Here is a 26,294-nt window from a genome sequence, read left to right as displayed (position 1 = left end):
TGCCATCTTGAGCACAGCTGAATTTGAAAGGCTCAATTCTTACATCGATTTTTTTTTTTTTTAATGCTTTTCTTTTCTGGTACTGAGGCCAACCCAGATTTCTCTGAACCTGACCCTTGACAGAAACTACATCCCCAAGGAGGAAGGTCTGCCCCGACGGATGCAAGATGAGCCTCGATAACCAGCAGGGAAGGTCCAGGCCCTGCCTGCCTTCGGGGTTCCAAAACGGCAGCTCCACTCCCCCTTGCCACCGTGGCTGTACTCCTTTTTCAATAAGGGTCTGCCAAAAGCAGGTTACTTAGCAATGTCACAACATACCCAAAGTCCCTGGATTCTAGGAAGGAAGCACTAGCAGGGGCTCTGGGGATGGGACAGGTTGTCCTGTTCAGACGAGACAATGGAGGCTCAATTAGAACCCACGTCCTCTGACACCTCACCCAGAGCCAACTTCTTCCCCGGCGCATTTTTTCTCTACACCATCTTGGTGTATTTATTTCTTAGGCTTCAGAAAAATGCAGGAACTATTACTACTCTTCCCCCTTGAAGAGGTACTTGAAAGAGGCGCTCTCCGCCCCAAAAAAGCAATGCTAATCCTACTGATAAAAGCTAGTCTTTATCAAGTACAATGCTGAGGGCTTTATAGACCTCACCTCACTGAATCTTCGCACAACCCCACGAATTGGCAGTTCTGAGAACTGAGGCATAGGGAGGTCAAACAGCCTGTCTGACGTCCCACAGCTATTACATCAGAGAGCCTGGATGCACTCGGAGACCGAGCCCTGAGCTCATCTCCCTTGCACAATGCTGTTCTCTTCCACTGCCTCTTTATCTGCACACCTGTGAGTGGGCAGGACGGGGAGCCTCATTGAACAGAAGAGGACACTAGGGCACCGCAAAGCCAAGAACCCTGCCACTGAGCGGCCACCGAGCTGGAAACCACCATCCGTGGCCAGCAGCTGGCGCAGGGAAGACTCCCTCTGAACATTCGCTAACATGGCTGCCCTAGGCCTTCCCCACCGAACCCCGACTGCTGGCTCCATCCCAAGATTCAGATTCACCTACTCTTCACTGAGCGAGCATCTCCTGGGGAGGAGGCAAAAATAGCTCCTGAGTCCAGTGAGTCTTAAAACACACCCCCCCAAGTGAGCAAGGGCATGTCCTGTCTTGGGTCAGTGGCAGATCCCTAGTGGCTAACACTGTCCTTAGACCCAGGGCACGCATACTGATGGAGGAAGGTCAGACACAGGCTCCTGAAAAGGCCCTTCTTCCCCTGGGCTTATTAGCACTGGGCTGTTACTTAAGCTCTTCACCACGTACTGCTGGGTCATCCCAATTCCGTCACGTTTGGAGGATGACATCTCCTGGCCACCTGCAGTTGGGTGGGGCCATGTGACTCGTGTGGCCAATGACAGGGAGGGGACTAGACTCTCCTACCCTCTGGGCTGCAGCAGGTAATAGCCAGTTTGAATCCCTCCAGAGCTTGCTTTCTATCTGTCCCTTGGCCGACAGCATTTCACACAATGGCTGCTTTCAGCCTGGGTCCAGAGCAGAGCCCCCAGGTGACCTACACTGCACATGCAGTGTGACCAAGGAAGAAACCTTTGTGGTTCTGAGCTACCAAGATCTCGTTACTTTCAGGATCTGTTGTGACTGGGCATAACCTAGCCCCATCCTGACAGTTACGACACTGATGTCAGTACTGCCCCCTAGAAGCTGGTACCTTGCTGGACATTGTGGAGTGGAAGCAGCAAACCCAGAGACACAGATCAGACAAGTCCCGATGCACCAACCTCCATGGACTCCTAGTCTTGTGGCAGAGGTAGGCACAGACAAGGTCCCTCTAATCTCAAACAGATCATGGGGGGTACCCAAGTGAGGGGCAAGGTAGAAACAGAACACATTGGCTAGAAGAAAGTCCAGAAGGCTTCTGGGAGGAGGTGGCACTGGAGCTGGCCTTGAAAGAAAGGCTGCATCTGGGCATGCGCACATGGGCAAAGGAACTGCAGGGAGAGGAATGAGTACCAGCCAAGGGCAAGAGATGCCGTGGAAAGGCAGTGTGTGTGCTGGAATGCAAGGTCCGAAAAGGTCATAAATAAGAAACAGGCATCAGGTTATAGGTGATCTTGATACTATGGCCTTGACCCTAGACACAGTGCAGAGTCCCAAGTTTGTAAGCAGAGAGTGACATGAGTGACATGGTCAATGACTTGTTCTTCCCAAGGCCCCTGGCAGCTAGAGTGGAGGGCAAGTGAGGGCAGAGAGACACGAAGGCATGGCTGTCTGCAGGATGCCACATGGCCCAGGTGGGCGGACAGAAAACAGCCAGGAAACGGAGGACGAGGCTGAGTCCTGGCAGCTGGGAAGAAGAGGCAACAGGACTTGAGTGTAAACTTGGGGACAGAGACACAGGGGAACGTCCACACGAGGCCCTGCGTGCCACACGTGGGACATGAGCCGAGGAGTCTGGAGCAAGTGAGCCAGAGCTGGACCAGAGGGGACAGGGAGAGGGGAGGGAGGTGGCGGTGTGTCTAAGACAGGGAGGACCGTGCGGATGGGAACAAACTAGGCAAGGCCTTGGCGCCAGGGTAAGGCCCGCAGACTTTATTTTACACACGAGGGGTTGCCAACCTGTGCCACGAAAGGACCCAGACCCCAAGATAGGTTCTGTTAGGCAGATTTCAAAAGTCAAATTAGTTGCCAACACCTAAAGCCAAAAGAATTCACATCAGATGTCGCATTTCGGACCTGTGGCATGTCCACTGAGATCCGGCCACACAGAGCCTGTCTCCCACCTCATTACCGCGGCCACGGAGGACCGAGCCACTCTGTGTATGCGCTGGGCCTCACGGGCATCTGAGTCTGTGACCCTGGCAGGGGTGCATGCAGCCCCCGAGGGGACTCCCCTAGTGGGGGAGCAAGGACTGCTACGAAGCTCGTTTCCGCAGAGCTCCTCTGAGCCTGACCCAGTCCAGAAGAGGCAGGGGAAGGTGCTGGTCTATCACCAATGTGATCCAGCCCAGGCACCTCCTCCGCCTTCAGGAGCCCAAGGAGGAACAAACGCAGGTGGGCATTTAGGACAACGAGCGATGTGTCTGTGCCAGACCCACCTGGGGGACATGGGAGCCCCACAGCATGAGGGGTTCACCACACCTACAGAAAGTCCAGGCATCTGACCTGAACAAAGTCTTAAAACACAGGCTGGGCTCTGACACGTCAGGTGGAAAGGAAAGTGGTCCAGACCTGGGCTGTACAAGCCAAGGGCAAGTCTAAGGAGACTAGGTCCTTCCCTGAAGGCAGCGGGGAGCCACCGAAAGCTCTCTCAGCCAGGGAGAGGCAGCCCTCTGCTCTTCGGGACCCGACCACCCTGGTCCCAGCCCCGACCCTCTCAGGCAGGCACTCACCAAGGGTCTGCTGGTTGCGGACACCACCGATCACCACGCAGATCTCGGCGGGCACATCACCTGTCCCATCCTTGCTGACCGCCTTCTTCTCCTCCTTGGCCTCCCCCTGCCAGATCACCTCCTGGATGTAGTCATCAGGTAGCTCGGTCTTCACCTTCACCTCCGTCATCGTCCCCTGCTCGGCACTCAGCGAGGCCTCAGCCGGCGCGGGCTCTGGCCCCTCCACCTTGGTGCTCTTCTGGCTGCGCTTCAAGCGCTCCCTGGGCGAGAAGAGAGTCCGCTCAGTGTGGACCCCGAGCCAGCCCCCAGACCCACCTGGGAGCCCACGGGCCCAGGGGCTTGCAAAATGTTTAGCTACGAATCTCACCCTGAAGCACACGAGCCCCACGACAGCCCCTCGGGGGTCTTCCTGGGAACCCACTGTGCTCAGAGGAACACAGTTTGAAAACCACTGGCCTAGTATGGCTCCAATTCCACCCATTTTACAGATAACAGAAACTGGGCTCTCAAGAGATCTAAACTCTTTTAACTGGAGTTACAAAAGACCTACAAGGGCCGCTCTGGATGGCTGGGATCAGTTCTCAATCAGTGCGCATACACATCAGCTGAGAATATGGGTAAAATGCCGATTCTGGTTCAGCAGGTCTGGGGTTTTGCCCGAGAGTCTGCTTCTCTAACAAGCACGCAGCCGGGGCCGGGGCTGCTCACCTTCAGTCTACACTCTGAGCATCAAGGGTTGAAGTGAAGTGTGCAAGGTGCCCCATGCTGTTCCTTCCCCTCCTTGGCAGAAGGGCTAGAGAGTTCATCAATGCTCCCCCTGTTCCCGGCAGACAGACAGGCCACTACAAGCCAAAAGCCCCACTCGGACAAACACTCTGGCCTCCAGGTAGGTCTTCAAATATGGGAAGACATCCTTAAGGTCATGAGCTCGGTGCTGAGGGGGACAGGACCCCGGTTACTACTGAGCCTTCATGAGGGGCCCACTGTGGCCCCGAACAGAGCTGGCACGTGCCCAGCCCCACACACGAGACTGGGGGACAGGTCATGACATGGAGCCGGTCCCTGCCATCACTCGAGCAGACGATTCGGTGGGCTGCTATCCTAAGGGCCCCCTCGGCCTTTTGGCAGGGGGTTCATCATCACCACTGCCGTCTCTGAGGTATAAGAGCCAAGGTGCGCAAGAAAGGGGAGACCACATCACGGTCCAGGCTGGGGGTGCTGCCCCGCACATTTAGCCCTCTCCATGGACTGCACCTTAAGGCCCAGGCTCGAGCCACGCTCAGACAAGACCCACTAGCACACCGACTAGAGGTGCCAGGCTGGGAGGCAGGGACGCAGGTTCAGACCCTGGGTCTGCAGTGGGCTTGCTGTGGGAGTCTGGACAAAACCTTGCTCTGCTCTGGGCCTCAGCAGCTCCATCCGTCACCAAGTGCATGAGTCTGCTCATAATCTTGGTCCCTCCCAGCTCTGAACTTGCTCTTGGGCTGGGGAATGGAAGAAAGAGAGGAGGAGGGTCCCAGCTAACGAGGGAGCAAGGAGAAGGCACTGGGGAGGTGTTATGGCCTGAATTGTATTCCCCCCACCTCCCGTTCCTATGGTGAATTCTTAAGCCCCACCATGACTCTAGCTGGAGACAGAGTCTTTAAGAGATAATTAAGGTTAAATAAGGTCATAAAAAGTAGAACCATAATCTGATGGGCCTGTGGCCTTAGAAGAAAGGGAAGAGAGAGCTCTGTGTCCCCCCCCGCCACGGGAGGGCACAGAGAGAAGGTGGCCTCACCAAAAACCAACACTGACGGTGCCCTGATCTCACACTCCCACCCTCCAGGACCACGTGACAATACATTTGTCCAAAGCCACTCCGTCTGTGGTCTTCCGTGATGGCAGCCCGAGCAAATACACAGGACTCAGATGGACAGCTAGCGTGAAGCACAGCCTGGGGGGAACTAGCCAGAAGCCAGGGCTGTCCCATCAGCCACCTCCTTGCTGGGGTGACCTAAGCCAGCTGCCTAACCTCAGAGCCCCAGTTTTTCCATCTGCAAAACGGAGCTAATGGGACTGTCAGGGAGATGTCAGCCAACGAACCGAACACACACCACAGCAGCTGGCCTGTTAACAGTTAACGCGACACGGCCATCATCGCTATTATTAATAATGACAAAGTGTTATGGCATCTTGAGCACTCGGTGGGCCCAAGACGCTTCCTCCTGATGTGTCAGCCACACTAGGGCCACCTGATGCCATCCGAGCATTTGCCCTTCTCCGCAGTGGGAAACCTGAATTGGGATGGTTCGATCGCCTCCAGGATCACTTCTTTTACTGAGTTAACAAACTCTGAAGTTGCTTCCTACGGGCTGGGACTATGCTAACATACAGACTTCTTTTCAGCTTGGAAACAACTGCGGAGGAAGCCTTAGGATGATCTGTTTTATAGAAAAAGAAACGGAGGCACTGAAGAGGAGAAATAACATGATCCAAGTAGCACAAGTAGGAAGACGTGGGACCAAAATGGGATGCAGGCATCTTGGCTCTTAGCCTCGGCGCACTGCGGTTAAGGGAGAAACCTGCAGAGGGAAGCCTGCCCACCTGCCCCGGGGGCAGCCCCCATGTCTCCCACTCCTGACCTTTTGCATCCAGAACAGACTCAGAACCAAGGTGTGAGTGGGGGAGCAGGGGGAGCAGGGGAAGGCAGGTCGCCTGACTTTTCGAGGGGGCTATCTTGAGCTAGAGCCCCCTTGCTGAGGACTAGTGCCCCCTGGGAAGGGAGCAAGAAGACCCATCCCCCACTTTATAGTTGTCACAGGGCCAAAAAGCCTCAGGCTCAGTGAGGCCCCAGGAGCCACAGGACCAGTGGGTCTGAGAAGTTAACAGGGGACAGCTATGGCCTCAGGGAAGGAGGATAATCTGCCAGCCAGCCAGCTACAGAAGTTGACATCCTGGGGGCGGGGGGGGGGGTGTCCTCCCCAGCACCCGAGCACCAGAGCAGAGGTGCGTGGACAGCCTGGCAGGAACGGGCCATGACAGACTCAGATGGAAGGTTCTGTGAAGGTGGATGGTTGGTCACACAGCCAATCTCAGAACTGCCACTCTCGAGCTCTGGGTTCTTGTGCAAATGACTCCAAACTCCCTTCTACACCTCAGTCTTCATACCCCTACAGTGGGGTCAAACACAGCACCTGCCCCACAGCGCCATGATGCAGAGACAAGCCAAGGTCTGCAAGGTCTCCCCCGGAACGGGGGACCCGTGGAGACATTTACGCACGTTGACTGTCTCACACAGGGTGCCGGGGAGGGAAGGATGCAGAGGACACGGGAAGGGCCTGCCACGGCACAGACATCACTGCAGGGGCTGTGGAGATTGTAAATCAACAGGGGATCAGGTCCCATCACTATCACATCCTGGCTGGTGACCCTGAATGAGCCTATTTCCACAGCAGTGAAGTGGGGAGCCCCAGATCCACTCAAAAGGTCTTGTGAAGTTCAACCGCAAAAATGTAGATCCAGGACCTCGTCTAGAGGGACTCAGAGCAGAGATGCTCACGCCGATGGCGACTGCTGACAGTTACTGAGACCGCTGCTCCCTGCCCGAGACCACGCAGACGCTAACAAGGCCCTGCTGGTCCTAAGGCTCACAGGGCACCAGGTGGAACATGGGGACCCTGCCAGGGCCTGAATGCCAGCCCACAAGTCTTGGGGGCTTGGCCGTGGCTCGTCCTGACCCTGACTGCGCCAAGGGTTAAGCCCCAAGGACAGAGCAAAGGCACTTCCAGAACAGCAAAGAGGCCCCCTAGAGACACAGGTCCCCTGCCTCCGCTCCCGTGACGACTGAGGTCACAAGGAGGGAAGGGAATAGAACAGACTCTCCCCTTTCTTCCCTGCCAACCTTCAGAAGCCGAGTCTGAGGTCTATGAGCACTTCCCCATCCCACCTGAACAGACTCCATGTCCCCTTCCTGCTCTCAAGGACCCCACCAGCATCATGATGTCCTGGTGGGAGGGAGGAGCTGCTGGAATCAGACAAGCTGGGCATCCATACACCCTGTGACCTTGGGTTAGGTTCCCTGAGCCTCAGTTTCCTCGTCCGTTAAAGAAGGACCATGATCCCTGACAGCTTGGGGATGGGGAGACGAGCCAGGGAGCTGGGCAGGGTGGACTTCCAGGCACAGCGGCTGCCATTATGCCACTGTCACTAATTCATGGGGACACCCCCACCTTTGGGAAGCCTTCCCAGCTTGCTCAAGGGGGAGTTAGACCCCCTTTCTGAACACCCACCGGGACCCCACATGAGACTCTTAAACTGGGAGCCACGTGTGCCATCCTGTCGCCCACAGACTCTCCTTTAAATGGGACAACACCCCCTCCCCCGCCCAGCCTTGGCGGCAACAAGGACACTGGCACCTTCTCTTTTCCTGGCTTCGTGCTTTAGATATATAAGCCTAAATGTTGCTTTTCTTGGGTGCTTTGCATTTAATTAGGTGTCCTAATAACAATGGAATCACTGAAGTACTTATATCACTTTGAATTAGTGGTGTAGCATCTTCTAACTTCTTTAAAAAAAATTTTTTTCATATATCATTTTTTAAAATAGAGCTCATTATTTTAATTATATCCATTTAAATGTACAGTGGAGCCCTTGGATATTCTCAGCACGAATCATTAGGTATATTAGTGAAAAAGCACTCGGAATCTATCTCCATGCTGACACTCCATAATCTATTCTATTTGTGTCGCTGTAAAATAGATTTATATATAGATAACTACAAAATAGTTGCTCAAGATATGCTATGAATTTTATATTTAACCTGAGTCACACTTCAACATAAAATCTAAAGTCAGGCACTAAAAAGGATATTTCTCTGTAAGTAGATATCGTCTGTGGCCACTGGTTCCTGCTCACGCCAAAATCCCAAGGGAGAAGCCAGACCCAGTGGGTCCCTGCCCAAGGATTTCCCCAAGAGCACTGACCCTTCGTTAAGGCAACGGCTCTCAAAGTGTGTTCCCTGAGGGCTTAGGGGTTCCACAGCAGTGGGTCAAAAGTACTCTCGAGGCCTCAATAAAGAGGGTGGTGTTGAGTGGGGCTCCGAGACCCCTGCTCCCTCTTTGATTTTTAGCCTGATGTATGTACATATGGACTTCTATCTCCCTGTCGTGGGGTAAACAGTGCTCCCCTATTCGAGATATCCCCATGTCCTAATCCCCAGAATCTATTTGAAAAAGGCTCCTTGCAGATGTATTTAACTTCAGGATAAGATGAGAATCACGGTGAATTACCTACGTGGGCCTTAAATGCAATGATAAGCATCCATATAAGAGACACACGGGGCCTATGACGGACAGAACAGGGGACAAGGCAGAGAAGAGGAGAAGGCAACATGACCACAGAGGCCAAGACTGGAACGACGTGTCCACAAAGCGAGGAATCTGATGGCCACGAGAAGCTGGAAGAGGCAAAGGACTGAGTCTCCCCCAGAGCCTCTGAAACAGAACAAGTTTCTGGTTTAAGCTCCCCTAGTCTGTGGCAATCTGTTACGGCAGCCACTGGACACTACTAGGCAGTGTCAGACTAGTCCTGGAGAACCAGCTCCACCGTGGTAAAGTCTGCAAGCCGCTCCTCTCCGTTTTCTTGTGCCTCCTTCTTACTCATGCCCAGTGCTGCATGTGGCCCCTCCGCTGTGTCTGCACAGCCTGCCTGGGAAAGTTTCAGAAGCAAATCTCCTCTTCTGGGTTTTACCAAATGGTTCTTCAAGTGTTTCGACACCCCCCCAGCCCATCTGGCATTCAAGAGAGCCCTGGAGCCAGATGCAGAAACTGAAGCCCAGCACAGGGCCTGAGCCTGTTTGGTTCATTTCCACGCCCCAGGCCAAATACCAGGCCTGGGGCACAGCAGGACCTCAGTCCACACTGGGAATGAAGGGCATGCCCAAGGTCACACAATTTCCAGGGACCAGGAAAAAGTTTTCTGATTCCCATCCTGGTGCCATTCCCATGAAGCTAGACAGCCTAAGACAGTACAACCAAACAACATTACCAGTGGATTTGGGGCCCAAAGACAAATGCCACTTCTGGCCATGTTAGAGAAGAGCTCCAGGGGATGCTGTGTGGCCAGGAGCCAGACAACTTTGTTTTGGGTGTAATTCTCCATCACTCCACCAAAAATGCTAAAGCTTGAGGCTCTACCAAAACTCATAGTAGTTATGCGGGTTCTCCGCACGCTGGACGTCACCTTGCCCTTGCCTGACTCAGTTTCCCATTCGCATGACGAATGCACTAGAGTCTAAGGCTGTGACAGAAGCCAGACCTCCCCCAGCAGGGTGTGTGCCCCTTCTCACACAGGCTTGGGACCAGTGCCCCCATCCGTGTCCCAAGGCTCGGCCTGAGGACCACCCCACCACCTGCGAAGGCTCCGCTCACTCACCCCAGTACTTCGGCCCCCTGAAATAATGAGAAGGGTGGGTGCAAAAGCTCTAATTGCAGTGTGTAAATAATGACTCGTTAACTCCCACTAGAATAAAACTTCATTAAAAGACTCTACTCATTAGGAATGAGGGTAAGGGAGCCTCAAGCTGAGCTTAAATACACTCTCCACGAATGCACAGATGTATAGGTTGTTAACAGAACTAACGCACACCTAAGCCATGACCTCCGGGGCTGCGTGTACCCCGCTGCGGAGGCTGAACACCAACCCAGTCCGCCGATGCTATCCATGTGCCCACTCCTGATGACCTAAGAGCTGCAAATGACTCTTTCCTACTCACAGGTGTCAGCAGGCCCCTTCCTGGCAAGGCTTCCGAGTCCAGTGAGGTTTCTGCCTCCCCCATTCCACCAGAGCTGCTCTTCCCAAGGCCTCCCATGACCTCCATGCTCGTAGAGCCAATGGTCCCTTCTTGTATTCGGCCACCTCGTCCTCTGTCAGCAGCCTCAGATGAACCTCCTTCTCCCCCGTCAAACTCTGTGCGCCCTTTGGCTCTGTGCTCAGCTGGGGGGCCTCCTACCTCCTACCCTTCTGTCTCCTGCTGATTCCTCTTTGCCAATTCTTCACCCTCACATACTGACATGCCCCAAGGATCTGTTCTAGAACCTCTTCTATCTTTATCCACACTCACTCCCTAAGTGATCTCATCCAGACTTGGGCTTTTAAATATTAACGATGTGATGATGAATCCCAAATTCCGTCTCCAGCTTGGACCTGCCCCCGAACTCCAGACCCACACACGTAACTGCCAGCTGGACGCCCCCCCCAGATGCCCGAGAAGCACCCACACTTAACAGGCCCCAAATGAGCTACTGCTATACCCCCTCCCCCAAGTCCAGACAATCCTGACTCCCATCCCAGTGCTCTTTCGGCTAAACCCCGCAATCCACAATACCACAATCAAACAACCACACACTTCTCGATTTCAGTTAGGAGCCCAGACTCTAGAACCAACCTGTCTTCCCTCTCCCTCACTCCATACTAATGAGTCCACTAGAAAATCCTGCCACCTCCACCTGCAAGATGTGTCCAGAACCTGATGACTCCTTACCAGCCCCCAGTCCCTGCTGCCCCCCCCCAGCCTCCTGTCTCATTGTCAACTACAGAGCCAGTCTCCTGCACCTACCCCTGCCCAACACCCCAAAGTCAACATTCAACACAGCAGCCAGAGGGACCTAGTTAAAGCAAGCCAGGTCATGTCACCCCCGGGCCTCAAAACCCATTAAGGTCCCAGACCTCACCCAAGCAGCAGCCAGAGTCCTGATCCCCAGGGCTCCCCGGGACATACCCCAGGAGCCCACTGCCTTCACCAACACAGCCCCTTGTGGGCCACACCAGTCTCCCTGCTGTGCCCTGAGCACATGGGGCCGGGGAGCCTCTGCCCCTGCTCTTTCCTCTGCCCTTCCCGGCTGCCCCCACGTTAGCGCTCATGCAAACATCCCCGGGCCAGTGGAGACATCCTAGCTGCTGGATCTACACCCACACACAGCTCACCCCAGCCTTCCCCACCCTGTCTCCCCACTCCCCACTTTACCCATTCTGTTCACTACTCATCCTGCACTCACCCACCAATCACCTCTTATCCCCTTTGCCGTCTGTCTCCCTGGCTGGAACGTGAGCTCCAGGAGGACAAGGACTCTCTCTTGTCCATTCCCTGTCGCCTCCCAGTGCCCACAGCTACATCTGGCATAGAAGAAGCCATCAGCAGGTGCCTGTACCCTGAAGGAGCCACGCAGTGAGTCCTGGAAAGGGTGGTATGAGTGTGGCCTTCAGGGTGTCTCTCCCTCGCCCTCCACCCCTGACTCACAAAGAACGTCGATGGTTTAACCGCGTCAGGAAACGAAGTCAGTGCGGTCTACTCCCAGGCCCTGGGCAACCACATGGCCCAGAGATGTTCAATGGGAGTCACATTCTGAACGGAGAAGCTTATTCCACAAGGGCTGCGTTCTTATCCTGCTTCTCTCCGGCAGGAACCTTCTCAAATGTAACACACTCTTCTGTCCTCCTGAAATGCCAAAAGAGGGCAACCGGATGATGCTCTGACCCCCAGTCTTTTTCTTCTCCCGCTCTGCTGAGATATTACTGACACATAAAGATTTGGAAGGTGCAGGTGCTCAGTGACGATCTGTCCTGCAAGGGGGCACCAACTCTCGAGCATGCAGACGGGATGGGATGCTGAGCTCCCAGGGCAGCTGCGGTCTCTGACATCCACAGCCTCATCCCCACGGTTACTGGGAAAGCCCCCTGTGCCTCTAACAGGCTCCAGCTGCGAATCTGCCCTCTGATTCCACGTGGCTGAGAGCCCTTCAGCTGTGAAGGCTCTACCCACTGTCCATGTATCCCTGCGTCTGGCCCCTAGCGGACAGCAGCTAACGCCTGCTGAATGACACAGACAGAGAACAACCAGAGATGCACATGTCAGCGTGAAGGTGGAGGTGACTGTGGCAAGGATACTGTCACGAGGGGAGGAGGACAAGAGCGGCTACTCTGAGGGGCTCTGAGTGGCTGGGACAGGCTGGGGGCACAGTGCTTCACCCCATGTCCAGGCACCACCCCTGTTCCCAATGCCTGATAGATGCTCAGTAGAAAAGTGAGGATCAGAGACACCGAGTGACTTTTTCAGGGTCACACAGCTTTCTACAGACAGAACGGGATGCACCCAGATCTGCCTGACTCCAACCCGTGGGCTTCTAGTCGTGTGGATGATTCGTTTTCCCTTCTCAAAAGGAGAGATGATTAAAGAAACAAAAACAAAGCGCTTGTTGAATGAACAAAGTCTGGCTTATCAACCAGAAACTCCCAAGAGGTGGGGAGCATACCCCCTCATCTCCTCCTGTATCCTTAGCATCCTGACGGATCGGGGCACGTGCCAGATACTTAACACAGTAACACAGAAATGTAACAGAACTACGGCATGAAGGGTTCCACGTCTGCTACGGAGAAAGTGCCTGGGCTTTATGTTCCCTGTTGACCTCTAAGTCCCCTTGACACGTTCCAAATTGGCTGCCATGTGCAGACAGGTCCCGCGGACACAGAGTCTCCTGTTTTTGGTGACAAGGACAGGAATCCTAACAGGGATAAAGGCTGTGGCTTCCACCAGCCTGGAAGGACCAAGAGAGAGAGAACCTACAGCGAAACCCTATTTTCCACAAACCCCGGTAATGAGGCCTGCGTCTGTATTTACTATTCTGTCCGTGTTTCAAATCTTCACACCATCACCCATGCCTTCCTAACCCTCAGAATTATCTGCACTTCCATCTGCACTTCCATCATGTATCCCTGATATATTTTAATAAATAGTCAAGGAGAAAAGATGAGATTAATAGATTAAAACTATTAACCTATTAAACAACTCTTAACAGTCTAGAAATTCAAAATAACCTACAATGCATAAATATATCATTAGTTTGAGATAATTCCCAGGCACTTAATTTTCTTTAGTGTATATTGTCAGTCAGCCACGACGCTGGGTAATACTAGTTCAGAAAGGCAGCGTGAAGATTTAAATATTAAGAGTGAATTCCCTGGTTAATTTAAACCGAAAAGAGAAAAGGCAGGAGTCTTGAGCGATGCTGTCAAGTCACGAACTCCAACATGTAGTAGGACAGGGCCCTCCAGGTAAAGCTGGAAACTTCTCTTACAAGAATCAAGGCACAAGGAAGGCTGGCCCGGACTGTTAGAAAGAATTACCATTAAGAGCATTTTAAGGAACATGCCACCTTTGCTGGAAAGGCGGGTAGTAGTGGGGCAGTCTGGACCCATGAGCAAGGCGCACGGTCCTTTCAACACTCACCCCGTTGAGGGGTACCCCTCACCCCACGGTGGCAAAGCTGCAGACCCCCGTTTTCTCACTGGGACAGAACTCCCTCACCAGGGAAGGTGGGGAAGGGGAGGCCCCCGAGGGGTTCCTGCCCGTCGTCCTGCATAGATCCTCTGGGGCAGCCACAGGCTCCCATGCAGATCCCAGAGGCAGCCAAGTCCACCAGGGGAGACTGAGGCAGCCCCCGAGCTGGTCCTCATGCTGGATGATGAAGAAAGATTCTCCCTCTGCCACCAATGCGATTTCCCACCGAGGTTGTGGCTTTGCTACTATCCCCTCCAGTCCCCTCTCTGACGCCCGGCACCTCTGATCACTGTCTCCTTGGAATGCAAGATAAAGAACTTCCCGAGAAGACCACTGCGCTCCCACCATCCTGCCCACGCTGACAACGGAGGCCCGGAGCTCCCCAGCTGCTGGCCTGCCAAAATGTCCCTGACCTGGTCCAGGTCTTCCTGAGGTACTGGGGGCTGGGCTCTGCCAAGCTTCCTAACCCACCTACACCCCCCTCTCCTCGCACATAAGCCCGTGAAGTTAACATGAATCGCTCAGGGCCGCTTAAGAGATTCGAGGGCAGAGATGCACATAAGGAAGGCAGCCAGCCTGGCCCCACACACACAGAGGGGCTCTGTCAGTGTTAAGTTCTTTTCTCCCGTCCTTACCAAGCATTTTCCGGACAAAAATGTAGAAAGTCTGGTCAAACTATCAAAAACATCTGCTCTCGGGACGCCTGGGTGGCTCAGTTGGTTGGGCGGCTGCCTTCGGCTCAGGTCATGGTCCCAGCGTCCTGGGATCGAGTCCCACATCGGGCTCCTTGCTCATCAGGGAGCCTGCTTCTCCCTCTGCCTCTGCCTGCCATTCTGTCTGCCTGTGCTTGCTCTCTCTCCCTCTCTCTGACAAATAAATAAAATCTTTAAAAAAAAAAAAAAAAAAAAAAAATCTGCTCTCAGGCCACGGATGGAGTACTCATAAATGAACTCAGAGGGGCAATTTTAGGGTCCCCTGAAAACAGAAGGCATGGGAGGCATGGCCACCCCCCTACACCAGCAGTGACAGGAGGGGGATGAGAACACACGCTGCAGCTAAGTTCACCGCAGGATGGGCAAGAGGGAGTGATCAGGAAGGTAGGTCTGGAGCCTACGGACGTTCTGAAGCACCAGGCTTTGCGTGCAAAGCTGGAGAAAGCATAATCCAGGGGAGAAGGATCTCTTTCAGGTGTGGAGCCAGACAGAGGGGGAAGCTGTGGAAATTTCCCGAGTTGTTTTCTCAGATGAAGGGCCTCTGGCATCAATGGCCTCCAGAAGCAGCCAGGCCTGGTCACCCTCGTTACCATCATCAACGCTGTGCTTCCTCAGGACAAGAAGCCAAGACTTCCAGACGCCCCTGAGCGGTTAAGAACAAGGGCCCAACAACATTCTGAATCTGCTCAAAGAACACAGAAGGGAGACTCCTGCTAGGAGTGCGCACTGAATGGAGGTTTCCTAGGGACCGGTCACCTCCCTCCGCTGGACCGCCCCAAGCTTGAGAGCCACAGTGCTATTGGGCAAAAATGATTCACCAGTTTTGATGTACATCAGTTTGCATTTCTGCGGCTGTCTCCGCAGGGCAAACCTAAGGATGTGCCTGAATTTTCAAGAATCCACCCTATCTGCAGAGTCTAGGTCTAACAGTAATAGATCAAGCAAAAAGGAAACTCTGCCCACCAAAAAAGCACTGGCCCCCCAAGGGATGAGTATAGGAACCCCAGAGTCAGCCTGCGATTGAGAATCTTTGCGGCCCAACTTTGCCCCAAAGTTCGATAAGCTGAGAATACACATTTCTGGAAATCACATCCGAGCTCCAATAACAGCACCATAAACCTAGAGTCAAGATAAAGATGTGCCCTGGCTAGAATATACCCAGAATTCCTAAGTAACTCATTCTGCTGCTACCGTATTGGTCACTGACTACCAGCGGGCCTACTGCTACTGCCGGCTTTTGTGCAAATCAAATTAATTTGTTTAGGGCTACTTTTATTTTACTGCTGAAAACTAAAATTCTAAACAAGAAGATGTTCTTTAAAAAAATAATTCTGTAGCTGCACACACGTGGTGATCAGATTAAGAGTCCACCCGTGAAAAATCTTAGCTTCAAGGACAAGACTTGGCTAGGCCCAAAGCTATTTTACTACGCCCGTGACCCTGAACAAGCCTATTGCTTGATTCCCTCTGGGGAGGAGGGATAGGAGCATCACAACTTCAGAGGGCCATTGTGGGGCCCAAGGGGATCTGTGCGTGATCCTGCATGACACAGGAACTCGATTGTGGTCAGCCCTCCACCCCGACCCTCGTCCCTGACTCCAGTCCTTTCTACAGTGTCCAGATTGTGGTCAGCCCTCCACCCCGACCCTCGTCCCTGACTCCAGTCCTTTCTACAGTGTCCAGATTGTGGTCAGCCCTCCACCCCGACCCTTGTCCCTGACTCCAGTCTTTTCTACAGTGTCCAGACTCAAGAAGAATGCAATCGCCATCCCACTTCTACCTCCTCCTAGGAAGGGGATCCAGCCTGGTGATGATAAAAATAAGCATTTTTTTGAACACCTACTACGGGCCAGGCACTTTGCTAAACAAATGCATATTACTATTACTATACTTAATCCTCACTGACAACATTATGAGGGAAGGTCTAGTATCATACCCATTTTACAGATGAGGACACTGAGGTCGGGTAAGTAGGCCAACGTCATACAACCAGGCAGTGGGGAGCCCCAGGACCTGAACCTAGGCAGTCTGGGCTCCTCAACACAGGGCTAATAAGCTATTTGGCCTTTAGTGAGGCTAGAGAGAAGGCAAGGGAGAAATCTGGGAGACCAGCCATGGAGAAGCATGCATTTTTTGGATGGACACAATGCTTTGCTGAATCAGATTCCTCAGACCTGAGGAGATACAGCCTTTCGAAAACTCACTGCCAAGCCAAACTTCTAAGGTCCTGCTTGTCCTGAACCCTTGGCAACACCTCTTCAATCTTGCCCCTTGCAGAGTTTATTCACCTCCTGGCAACTGGTATGATCCTTTTAAAACCAAATCGTACCATGCCCACCTCTGCTCAAAATCCCCAGGGGATCCCCCTATCTCATGCAGGGTAAAGATCAAGGTCTTGAGGATAGCCTCCAAAGCTCTATCAGTCATGTCGGCCTCCTTACTGCAGCTCCAACACAATGTACACACTCCTGCCCCAGGGCCTTTGCACCTGTTGTTCCCCCTGCCTAGATATGGTTCTCCCAAATGACTGCTTTGCTCAGTCCCTCCTTTCCTTCAGACCCATGTTCAAATGTCCCCTTCTGGTGATCCACTAACTCCTTCTGTCTCTCCTAATCCCCCACCCTCCCTTCCCCTCCACCCACTTCACAGCATTCTTTATCTTATGACATACCATCCATTTTATGTATTGATTACGTCTCCTCCACTCTTGCTAGAATATGAGCCCCTCCAGATTTCTGTTTTGTTCACTGTTGTATTTCCAGCGCCCAGGTCAGATTTATAGAATGAACCAGTGGGTTTTGGTCTTATCAATTCCCCCACCACACCCCCAATCTGTATACTAGATCCCGATTGCTAGTTAGGCAACTGGTCCACGCAACAACCAAATGAGTCCCTTAACCTCTTCTATCCCTGGTTTCCTTATCTCCAAAATGAGACGGTTACTCCAGATTCTCTCCAGAGCCCTATCAATTCTGACAGCCTTCAGTGGACCCCCCCTGCCAAAAAAGGCAGATTTCTTCATTACCACAAGCCTGTAGTTACATTTACTTGATTATAAAAAGACTGCACTTCCTTTAAAATGTTCCCCAGTTAAGGCCCACAGCCCCCACGCCTCTTAGCGTAAGTGGGGCTTGGCTGCTGTTGTGCTCCGTGATTTGTAACCTGCGCACCAAGTCAGCATTAACCTCGAGTGCTGGGATCACTGGTCCTGTAAAACAGACCCAGGCTGGGTTACAGAGAAGTAAACCAAACCACATTTGGTTGTTTCTTAGGATCAGAATCACCACCGCTCCTGGTCCCCCTCAATTTAACATGAATTCCTTAGCAGTCCATGCTGTTGGTTTTGGGGCTCAGCCAGAGGCCCTCTGGAGAAGTACCAAAATTAGGTGTTCTGGGCCAAAAGACAGGCACTGGGAAGAAAGCAGAGCCCGGCGTAGCAGCCGAGGGGGCCGTGGTACAGCCAGGGGTGGACGCCTGTGTAAGAGGACCAGGGGTCCTTCAAGGTCATTCCCGGCCAGGGTTGGCACAGCCTCACACTGACCTCAGGGAGGCTCACCCTCGTGTTTCTCCATCTAAAACGGGGACTAAATACGCCTAAGATGCTAGAGCACCAACATGTCTAAACCCCACCTGGCCAGGCCACGATCAAATTCACAACCAGCCTCAGGTAAGGCCCGCGTTAATGTTCTCTTGACGTGTAATTCCTTTTTCGGACTGAGTGCTGGGTCACAATACAATAACACTGTTTTGGTTTCTCAAAGACGCTCTATTAGCTCTAATTATACAATCAATACAAACTCACTTGTGGCGCTCCTTCAAAGTCCCTGCCTTCTTGACAAGCCCCTGGCCCATGGCATAGCCCCGGGTCCTTAACAGACTCTTCTAACATCTTAACTGACCACTTCATCCCAAGAAGGGGGAGGGCACGGTTGTTACGCACACACAGCAGAGAAATCAGACCTGGGTAGGCATCCTGGCTCTGTCACACACTTCCCACTGGGGAGCCTGAGGCCCATACATACACGACTCTGCCTCAGCTTCCTCGTCTGTAAAGTGGGACTAATAAGAGTACCTCCTTCACAGGGCTGTTAGAAATACTGCATAAGTTAACAATGAACTAAATCACTTAGCTCTTACTTACTGACATGTAAGTGCTGACTTAACGGTAGTCATTATTATTAGAAATTTCTTCTTTAGGTCTCGAGTCACACACAACCCTAAGATTTGGGCTGGCCCTTCCTGGTACCTATTCTGGCATTGTGGCAAGAACACAAGGGCTCCATCACTGAGTGTGTGCAAGCCTGGGTGTCAGGTGGGACAAAGAGATGGCACATGTGCCATCTTCCCCCTCCTCTGACCAGGACAGGCATCGCTAAACTATCCCCGCACTCTTCTCACTTTGACTGCAGCCTGTGCCTGGTAAGACTCAGTTCAGAACTTTCAGGCAGCTACTACCGCTACGGAGGAATCTGCCTGCTGTCTTCCTACCTGCTGTGGGAGAAATTCTACAATAGAAAGTTAAGAACAAGGTGCATTTAAAGTCATGAGAAACAGATGGAGGTTTGTCTCTGTCCACTTCTCTAGACACTCAAGTACCTGCTGAATGACTGACTAATCAGCTTTAAATCCATTGCAGCAGGGGCTCAGTGAACACGGAGGGTGCAGTGGGAGAGGCTGGCTAGACCCTCACTCAAGCACAGCACTGGTGAGTAGAGAAAGTACCCTGCTCGGGCAGGTTCGAGGCCTGACATATGACCCTGAGCAGGGCCATCCCTCCCCACGTGTCCAGTGAGAGGGTGGGAGCCCATCCAGTCCGGACATTCCAACCCAAGAAGCACTTGCACGTGCTCCCAGTCTAGAGACTCCCACTGCCCCCGTAGACCACAGCCTCATGCACTGCTCTTCACACAAAACTCCGCAACAGGGGCCCAGGAGACACAGGCACTGGGCAACTGCTCGCCCCAGGCGCCCCTGCCAGCATTCATAGGCCCCAGCCTGTCAGCCCACCCCTCCTTCCCAGACTGTACCCCAGCCCTACATCACCCCCACTTCTTCCACCTCATTCAGGGTAGCCGTCCCATTAACTCTGAGCACTGCTAGAGGTTTCTGCCCATGGACGTGACACCCTAAGGGGAGAGGCAGCAAAAATGACATAAACATGTGGCATGAAGAAAGAGCATGAAGAACCCAGGAGGGACACAGGCCACAGGCCCTTCGAGGAGAGGTGCAGGGAAGGTTTCTCGGAGGCCAGGATGGAGTCAAGAAGGATGATCAGAGAAAGAACATTCCAGGCAAAGGGAACAGCAGCTGCAAAGGCTCTCGGGCGATAGTCAGTTGAGGGCAGGGGCTGGCAAACCCCAGATTGTGTATTTATGTCTTATCTGTGTGCTTTCACACACACGGGCGGTGCAGAGGTCATCACAGACACCTATGGCCTTCAAAGCGCAAAATATTTACTATCTGGCCCTTCACAGGTAAAGCTGCTCAACCCCCTGGTTTAGAGTGTTACATACACCAAAGGTCACAGAACAAGGGGGAGACTGATGCATGAGGAGGTGGGGGGAGCCAGGCTGCGCTGGGTGGGTTGGGTTTCGATGACCTCCAGCCGGGCATCTCTGCCTCCATGTTGTGCGCCCCCAGCCACCCTGCAAAGGGTTCCTGGGTGATCTTCCCAAAACACACAGCCAAACAGGTTACTCTTTCTCAAAGAGCAATGGCTCCCTGTGGTTTCCCAAAGCACATTCCAAGGAATACTTGCTCTGCAGTTGAACTTCAGTAAGAGGGTTCCTTGGTTAAGAAAGTTTGAGAAACACGGCATTCTCATATCGGATGTCCTCCAGCACACACGTCAGTCCACGAAATACTAAGAAGTCCCTCTGCAAAGAAATCTGTTGACTCTGTTTAACCTACTGTCCTTCAAACTTGCTTGGCCACAAATCTTTTTTCCACCATAATCTCTCAACATTCTGAAGAACTAGGGTTCATGGGCTATAGGGCGAATTCCTCTGCCTGGCCTCTGTGCTCTGATCCCAACTCCAGTAGGTAATCCCAGAGCCCAGCCCATTCCAGAGTTCCAGATCTCGTGTGCGTGGCCTGGAGCGCCCTCTCTGGTCTGACTTTGCCTTCCTATTGCCTCTGATGCCCCCAGTAAAGGTCGTCTTGCTGCTCGTGCTCTGCTCTCGCTGAGCGAACAGTGGCGGAATCAGTGCTCACATTTACCGAGTACCTGCCTATGCCACCCACCAGGGGCAGACAGCCACCGTGCAGCCCTATTCAGAGTCTCGTCCTGCCTTCTTTGGTAACGACAGCCCAGCTTTCCTTTAGGGGCTACCCCCCGCCCATCTCCTGCCAGCTCCCAGGGTGAGGACACAGCCCCAGTGTGGCTCAGCAGAGTATCCCCTCCCGTGCTGTGAGGTGACTGGTTCAGGGAGAGGAGCACAGGACCCAAGCTGGGCCAATGAGTTCCAGACCAGGATAGGTCGGGCAGGTCGGGAGTTCACAACAGAGCAGCCGAGATGGGATTCGAGCCCGGTCCTTCTGCCCACTCTTCTGCTTCTCCTCTAATTTACTGCCAGCCTGAGTGCCCAAAGGCCTATCCGGGATCTAGTCGTCCTTGGTGCATCATGGGTGCTCAGCGAGGGTATCAGGAGGGCTGGAAAGTGCTGCCCGTAACCGCACATCCTCTGGGGAAGTATGTATACTTCCCAGCCAAGGGAGCTGGTCTGGATCCCCCATCTCCTTCCAGGGAAGGCAAGGACCCTCTGGTGGCTGTTGGTTGGGAAATGCGGAGAGGGAGGGGTACAACCGGAGGCAAGGGAAAGAGAGTGTACCTGCTTGCAGTGCTTTTCCTTCCGGCTGCACTGGCTCCGTCAGCCTGCAAAAGAAACCCAAAACACCTATATCAGCCAAGGGAGGGGAGCCCAGATTGTACCCACTGCCACCCCACCAAGCTCCCCCTCAACACCAGTCTTCAGACAGAGGGGAGAGCTGGCCCAAGCCCCCTGTTCCATTCTTGCAGGCTGGGAAAATCTGCCCCTAGTGGTAAGAGGGAGTCAGGACACCCCCAACCCCTCACCCCACCCCCGGAATTTGCTTGGCCCTTTAAATCTAGCAGAGCACCCATTGCCAACACAAACCCAGCAACCACAGGGCCCTGGGGACTCAGTGAAAAGTAAGTAACCAGCTAAATCTGAGATTGAATTGCACCATTTTTATTTTCATCTGGGATTTCCAATAAAACAGTAGCCGCAGATTTATTCCTACCAACCAGAGGGGGAAAATCCTATTATGTTAAAATATTCTGTCCCCCAACCCTACTCGCAGGGAGAGACAAGAGAGTGCCGGTTCTTAATCTCTTTCACTCGGGATTGGGGAGGGGAATGAGGAGATGTGGCTGACCCAATGAAAATTTCAGAAATCATACAATTCTGGGTCAGATGGAGAGACTGAGGCCCTGAGCCAGGAGGGAGCTGCCTGCAGTCTCAGGAGGACAGAATGACAAACACCTGGGGTTCCTGACCTCCCTACCCAGGCCAGTGCTGGGAGGACCTCTGCTGCAGAGGCTGAAGTAGGCCATGGACATGGAAAGAACGCACGGGAAGAACGCATGAGTTGTAGCCACTTTCCTTGGCTTTGTTAACGCATTTATAATAATAGTAATCACAGAATAATGCAGGTTCCAAACTCTGGCACACACGTGTTTCCAAATTCAGAATACTTCCAAGTTTAGAAAGGTAATGTAGCACATGTGCTCTGTATTTTGCAACAACCCCGGCAGGGTCTGGGCAGCCCCCCACCAACCCCAGATCAATCACGATGTTATTTCCACAGTGAAACCCGTGCAATCAGGCCCTATGGAGGATAAACGAAGACAGAATTAGTCTCTTCTCCCTTCAGGTCAAGTCCTACCGCCTCACCAGTCATAAAAAATCTTTTTGTTTTCGAGTTTTGTGAATTTCAGGATTGCAGATCTAAAATAGAGACAACAGCTACCTTTTGACGCAGGTTTTTGAGAAGTTACAAACTGGCAAAACCAGATGGCAGGCTTCAATTCAAACAGTCAATATGGAGAAATAAAAGAATTTCACCCACAGAAGGCCAGATTTCAGCGAGTAAAAGCAGCACTTAGTTCCACGCGACCACAGTCAGCTAGAGCTGCCAGTCCCCACGGCTCCCTCTTGCCTCATACCCAGCCCTCTGGCCTGGCTCCCAGGGGTATCCAGACTCCCTAACCTCCCCTGGGGTGCCAGTGTATGCACATTTAATGCAACTTATTCAACCCTCCCAACAGGTCCCCCAACACACACAAGGAAGTCAAAGAATTTTAAGTCACTTGTCCAACATTCCACAGCTACAAGCCCAGGTCTGGGTCACTCCAGGGCCCAGCTTCCTAAGCTCTGGAGTATTTTCTCTCGCATCAACATTCAGAACAGCCAATTGGGAAATGAGGTACACCCACAGCCCCCACTGCCCACAGGATGGAAATGCAAAGATGAAGGACAAATAAGGAGGCAGAAATGTGAGGCCTGGGAGGGAAAAATTAATGGGATGCTGGTGCATTATTTCAGTGGCAGAAACAAGAAAGCGGAAAATGGTTTGCGTATCATTTCACTGCGAGCAAAAGAACAGGATCAATTACAGCCTCCTTCCGACATCTTGCATTCCTCAAAACTTCTATGGAAAGTGAATGGGACGAAGTTGTTTTAATCTTCATATCGTTAAGAGGCAGAAGTGGTTAAGGGGTGGAGATTCTGCCCCAGAGAACTTAAAGAAAATTTTAAAATCCCAAATGATCTCTCATCTTTCCCACTCAACTCTGGGCACGTATTTCTAGCATTTTGCACATATTTTCGCGGTGTTTGTGTGTTTTTTTTTTTGGGGGGGGGGGGTCCTCTTCCTTCCCAGTTTCACCCAGAGTGGACTGCATGCAGACCGGGAACACGGGGCTGGGGAGAAGAAAAGATGCTCCGTCTCTGGCATAGCTAGGCACTGCCACCTATGTTTCCTTTTTATTATGTTTGCAATGCTCTCACTTCTTGACACCAGTGGCAATACTGAGTTTTGTTTTCCACCGATTTTTATGAAACAAAGACAAAATGCTAAAAATGTTCAAACCGTTGCCCAAACAAACCCTTGCACAGAAACTCAGGAGAAGCCACAGGAGAAATGGAGCTGCTGGTGGGAGGAGCCTCACCTGGGCAGGTGTGATGTGCCCCGGGGGGGCGGGGGCGGGTTGGTTCCCCCGGAGCAGATCCCGGGAACTGATACAGGTGGGCCTGTGCACGGACAAGAGGCTCAAGTGAGAGATGTCCACAACAGCATGTGTCCCCATCACAGCTCCCGTCGGTCAGGGCACATGGGCCTGGCTGAGTCCAGGCCCACCGTAGGACCACGGACAGCCTCTCGGGCCCTCCCCACCCCCATGGAAGCCCACAGTGCCAAGGGCACCAACCTTCAGTTGCAGGGATCAACCTTCAGTTGAAAGGATCAGTGAGAAGCCAGACCAGCTCTGTCGGTGTCCTCACAACTCCCTACCACTTGAATGAAGCTGACCCTCTGACGTGGCCATTTTCCCAGCAACTTCCTATGATTCAACCTAAACCACAAACTCACCTTTACCCAGTGTAACGTGACCCCATTCCCAACTGGAACTCAAGTCAAACAGCACACGGTGAAGCATCAGACAGTCTTGCGTCTGGAGCCCTCAACAGTCCTGCCGTTTCCTATCTATGGGGTTCTAGGCAAGCCACCTGCACGCTCAAGGCCTCGGTCTTCCCGCGTGCAAAATGACCGATCTCCTGGGACCAACGAGGTAACGCGTGTACAAGTAACTAGTGTGGACTATGCTGATTGCACCGCAGATGGGCGAGAGGCAGGGCCGACCTTGCACTGCCCCAGGACTCTCCCCAGCCTGTCCCAGGGTCTGGTCTAAATCCTGGGCTGCAGGTGCAGGTCGGCATCTCATGGGTGTCCACCAGACCCCACAGCTCTGAGGCTTCTTCCAAAGGGCTGGTAGAAACAAAGTCAAATACAGTGATACAGCCTACGCTAAGCACAGGTCAGCTATGTGTAGCAACGGCTTAAGCAATGGAAACGCGGCAGTGGCTTCCACTGGACCATGGGCTCCTACGGACACAGCTCTGCCTGGTTCTGTCCATGTCTCACCGGGGGCAGGCTCCTTCCTTTCCCCAGACACGAGGTTCTCACTGGTAAAAACTAGACGAGAAGCACGAGAGTTAAATCAGATCCTCTCCTGCTGCCTGTGGAAGTGACCCAACCTTAACCAATCCCCACTATGGCAAGTGAAAGGGGCGTGGCACAGTGGGTCCATGAGAAACCCTCCCCCTCAAGCCTACCACGCAGGAGGAGGGTACAGGCATCCACTTCCCCAGCTCCCCGTAAGGGCATCGGCCCCCCCTTTGCCAGCCCCATCCATTCCTCCTCCACCAGTTTCTCTGTAAGACCCGGGCAAAGCTATTTTTGGTTTCATTCGACCCTCCTCTTCCCTCCCAAATGAATGTTAAGTTGTTCTTTTCCATTCTCTTATTAAGGATTTTCTTGGAAAGAAAATATTATTCTAAACCCAGAAATTTTATTTCTGAATTTGTGCAAATGTAAGTTGTAGGACATTAGCTGCATTTCACATTTTGTGCAAATGGCAGAAACAGGCAATTCGTGTGCTACGGGATGGGGGCTGGCCAACGATTTCGATAAAATAAACCCTTTTTTAATTTAAATGCTAATGCACTGAATTAAAATTTAATAACTGAGGAAATTGAAAAGCCGAGCAGGAATATTGGAAATAAATCCAAGCAGAAACAGCTGAAATTAAAAATTCTAGAGAGTGGGAGGATAGCAGCTAAGCTGTCTTATATGATTACATTTTTTTTTTTTTCCAGAATGAAGCAAAAAAAAAAAAAAAAAAAATCCTATCTCTCGCTGGCTCTAGGGCAGTAAATCCACAGTGCTGTGATTTATTGCTCAATTTTCCTGAGGGAAAAAGGCTTTCTTTCATGCTGAAATATTTCATAAATTTCAAGCCAGCATAAATTCTTAATTTAAAAGTTATGGAGGTCACATTTAGTGCACTGGTACGGTTCCAAAATCTTAAAGCAATAGCAGCAACCAAAAAAAAATTTTTTTTTTTAATTTAAAAAAAAAAAAAAAGCACAAAAAGGGGTAGAACTGGTTTTTTTTTTCTTTTTTTCATTTTGGTTTTAATTCACGATTCGAAATTTCATTATTAAAGATCCCTCCTGGATGGATGGAACCCAAGCACATGGGGAACTGGTATGTGTTTGGAAATCTGCTGCAAAAGATGAAGAGATAAAGATTTAATTCAATTATAAAAGGGCTTTTTTTTTTTTTTTTTTTTTTTTTTAAAGCCACTTGAGGAATTTCTGGTAAAAATTTCCTCCCTTCGCTGCCTGGGAAGGGGTGAGGGTGGGGGAGGGTGGCCAATGTAATTGCTTCTCTTAGATCGCCAATCTTTTGTGCACACTGATATATTCATTTGTTATACAGCTGTTCAGCGGCGGAAAGAATGCTGGGGCGCCCATAATTCTAAGCAAATCAATCAAAAATTAATGATTTGTCATGCTTGCACAATGGAGGAAAACAGCTCCTTGGGTCCTGGCTGCCTGATCTCAAAGAATGAAATGCCTTTCTGCGATAAGAGAACTAAGCCGGAGGCTCAGCGAGGCTGAGGTGGCCCTGTGAATGTGGGTGCTCATGGTCCCCTGAGCTCTCAGAGGATGGAGGAGGGCCACCATCTTGAAGAGAACATCTCCAAGATGGTGTGCCTTGGCCAGTCAAGCCCAGGACAGACAGAGTGAAGCACATTTCTGTGGAGGTATACTTAGGATC

General features: G+C 52.1%; 1 protein-coding gene across 19 annotated transcripts in view; it reads right to left on the bottom strand.

The window, feature by feature from the left end:
* ZNF618 (zinc finger protein 618) overlaps positions 1–26,294 on the bottom strand; it is a 186,955-nt gene that overhangs the window by 64,355 nt on the left and 96,306 nt on the right. For all 19 annotated transcript variants that reach the window (XM_047700304.1, XM_047700307.1, XM_047700305.1 and 16 more), the window contains exons 2-3: positions 21,260–21,303; positions 3,402–3,661 (exon numbers count right to left, since the gene is read on the bottom strand). In XM_047700304.1, coding sequence (XP_047556260.1) covers positions 3,402–3,661; positions 21,260–21,303 — 304 coding nt within the window. The remainder of the gene's footprint in view (positions 1–3,401; positions 3,662–21,259; positions 21,304–26,294) is intronic.

Source organism: Lutra lutra, chromosome 13, assembly GCF_902655055.1.
Source record: "Lutra lutra chromosome 13, mLutLut1.2, whole genome shotgun sequence".
In the NCBI taxonomy this organism is placed as follows: domain Eukaryota; kingdom Metazoa; phylum Chordata; class Mammalia; order Carnivora; family Mustelidae; genus Lutra; species Lutra lutra.
Note: the sequence above shows the minus strand (reverse complement) of the source record. Positions and strands in the feature narration are given on the sequence as shown.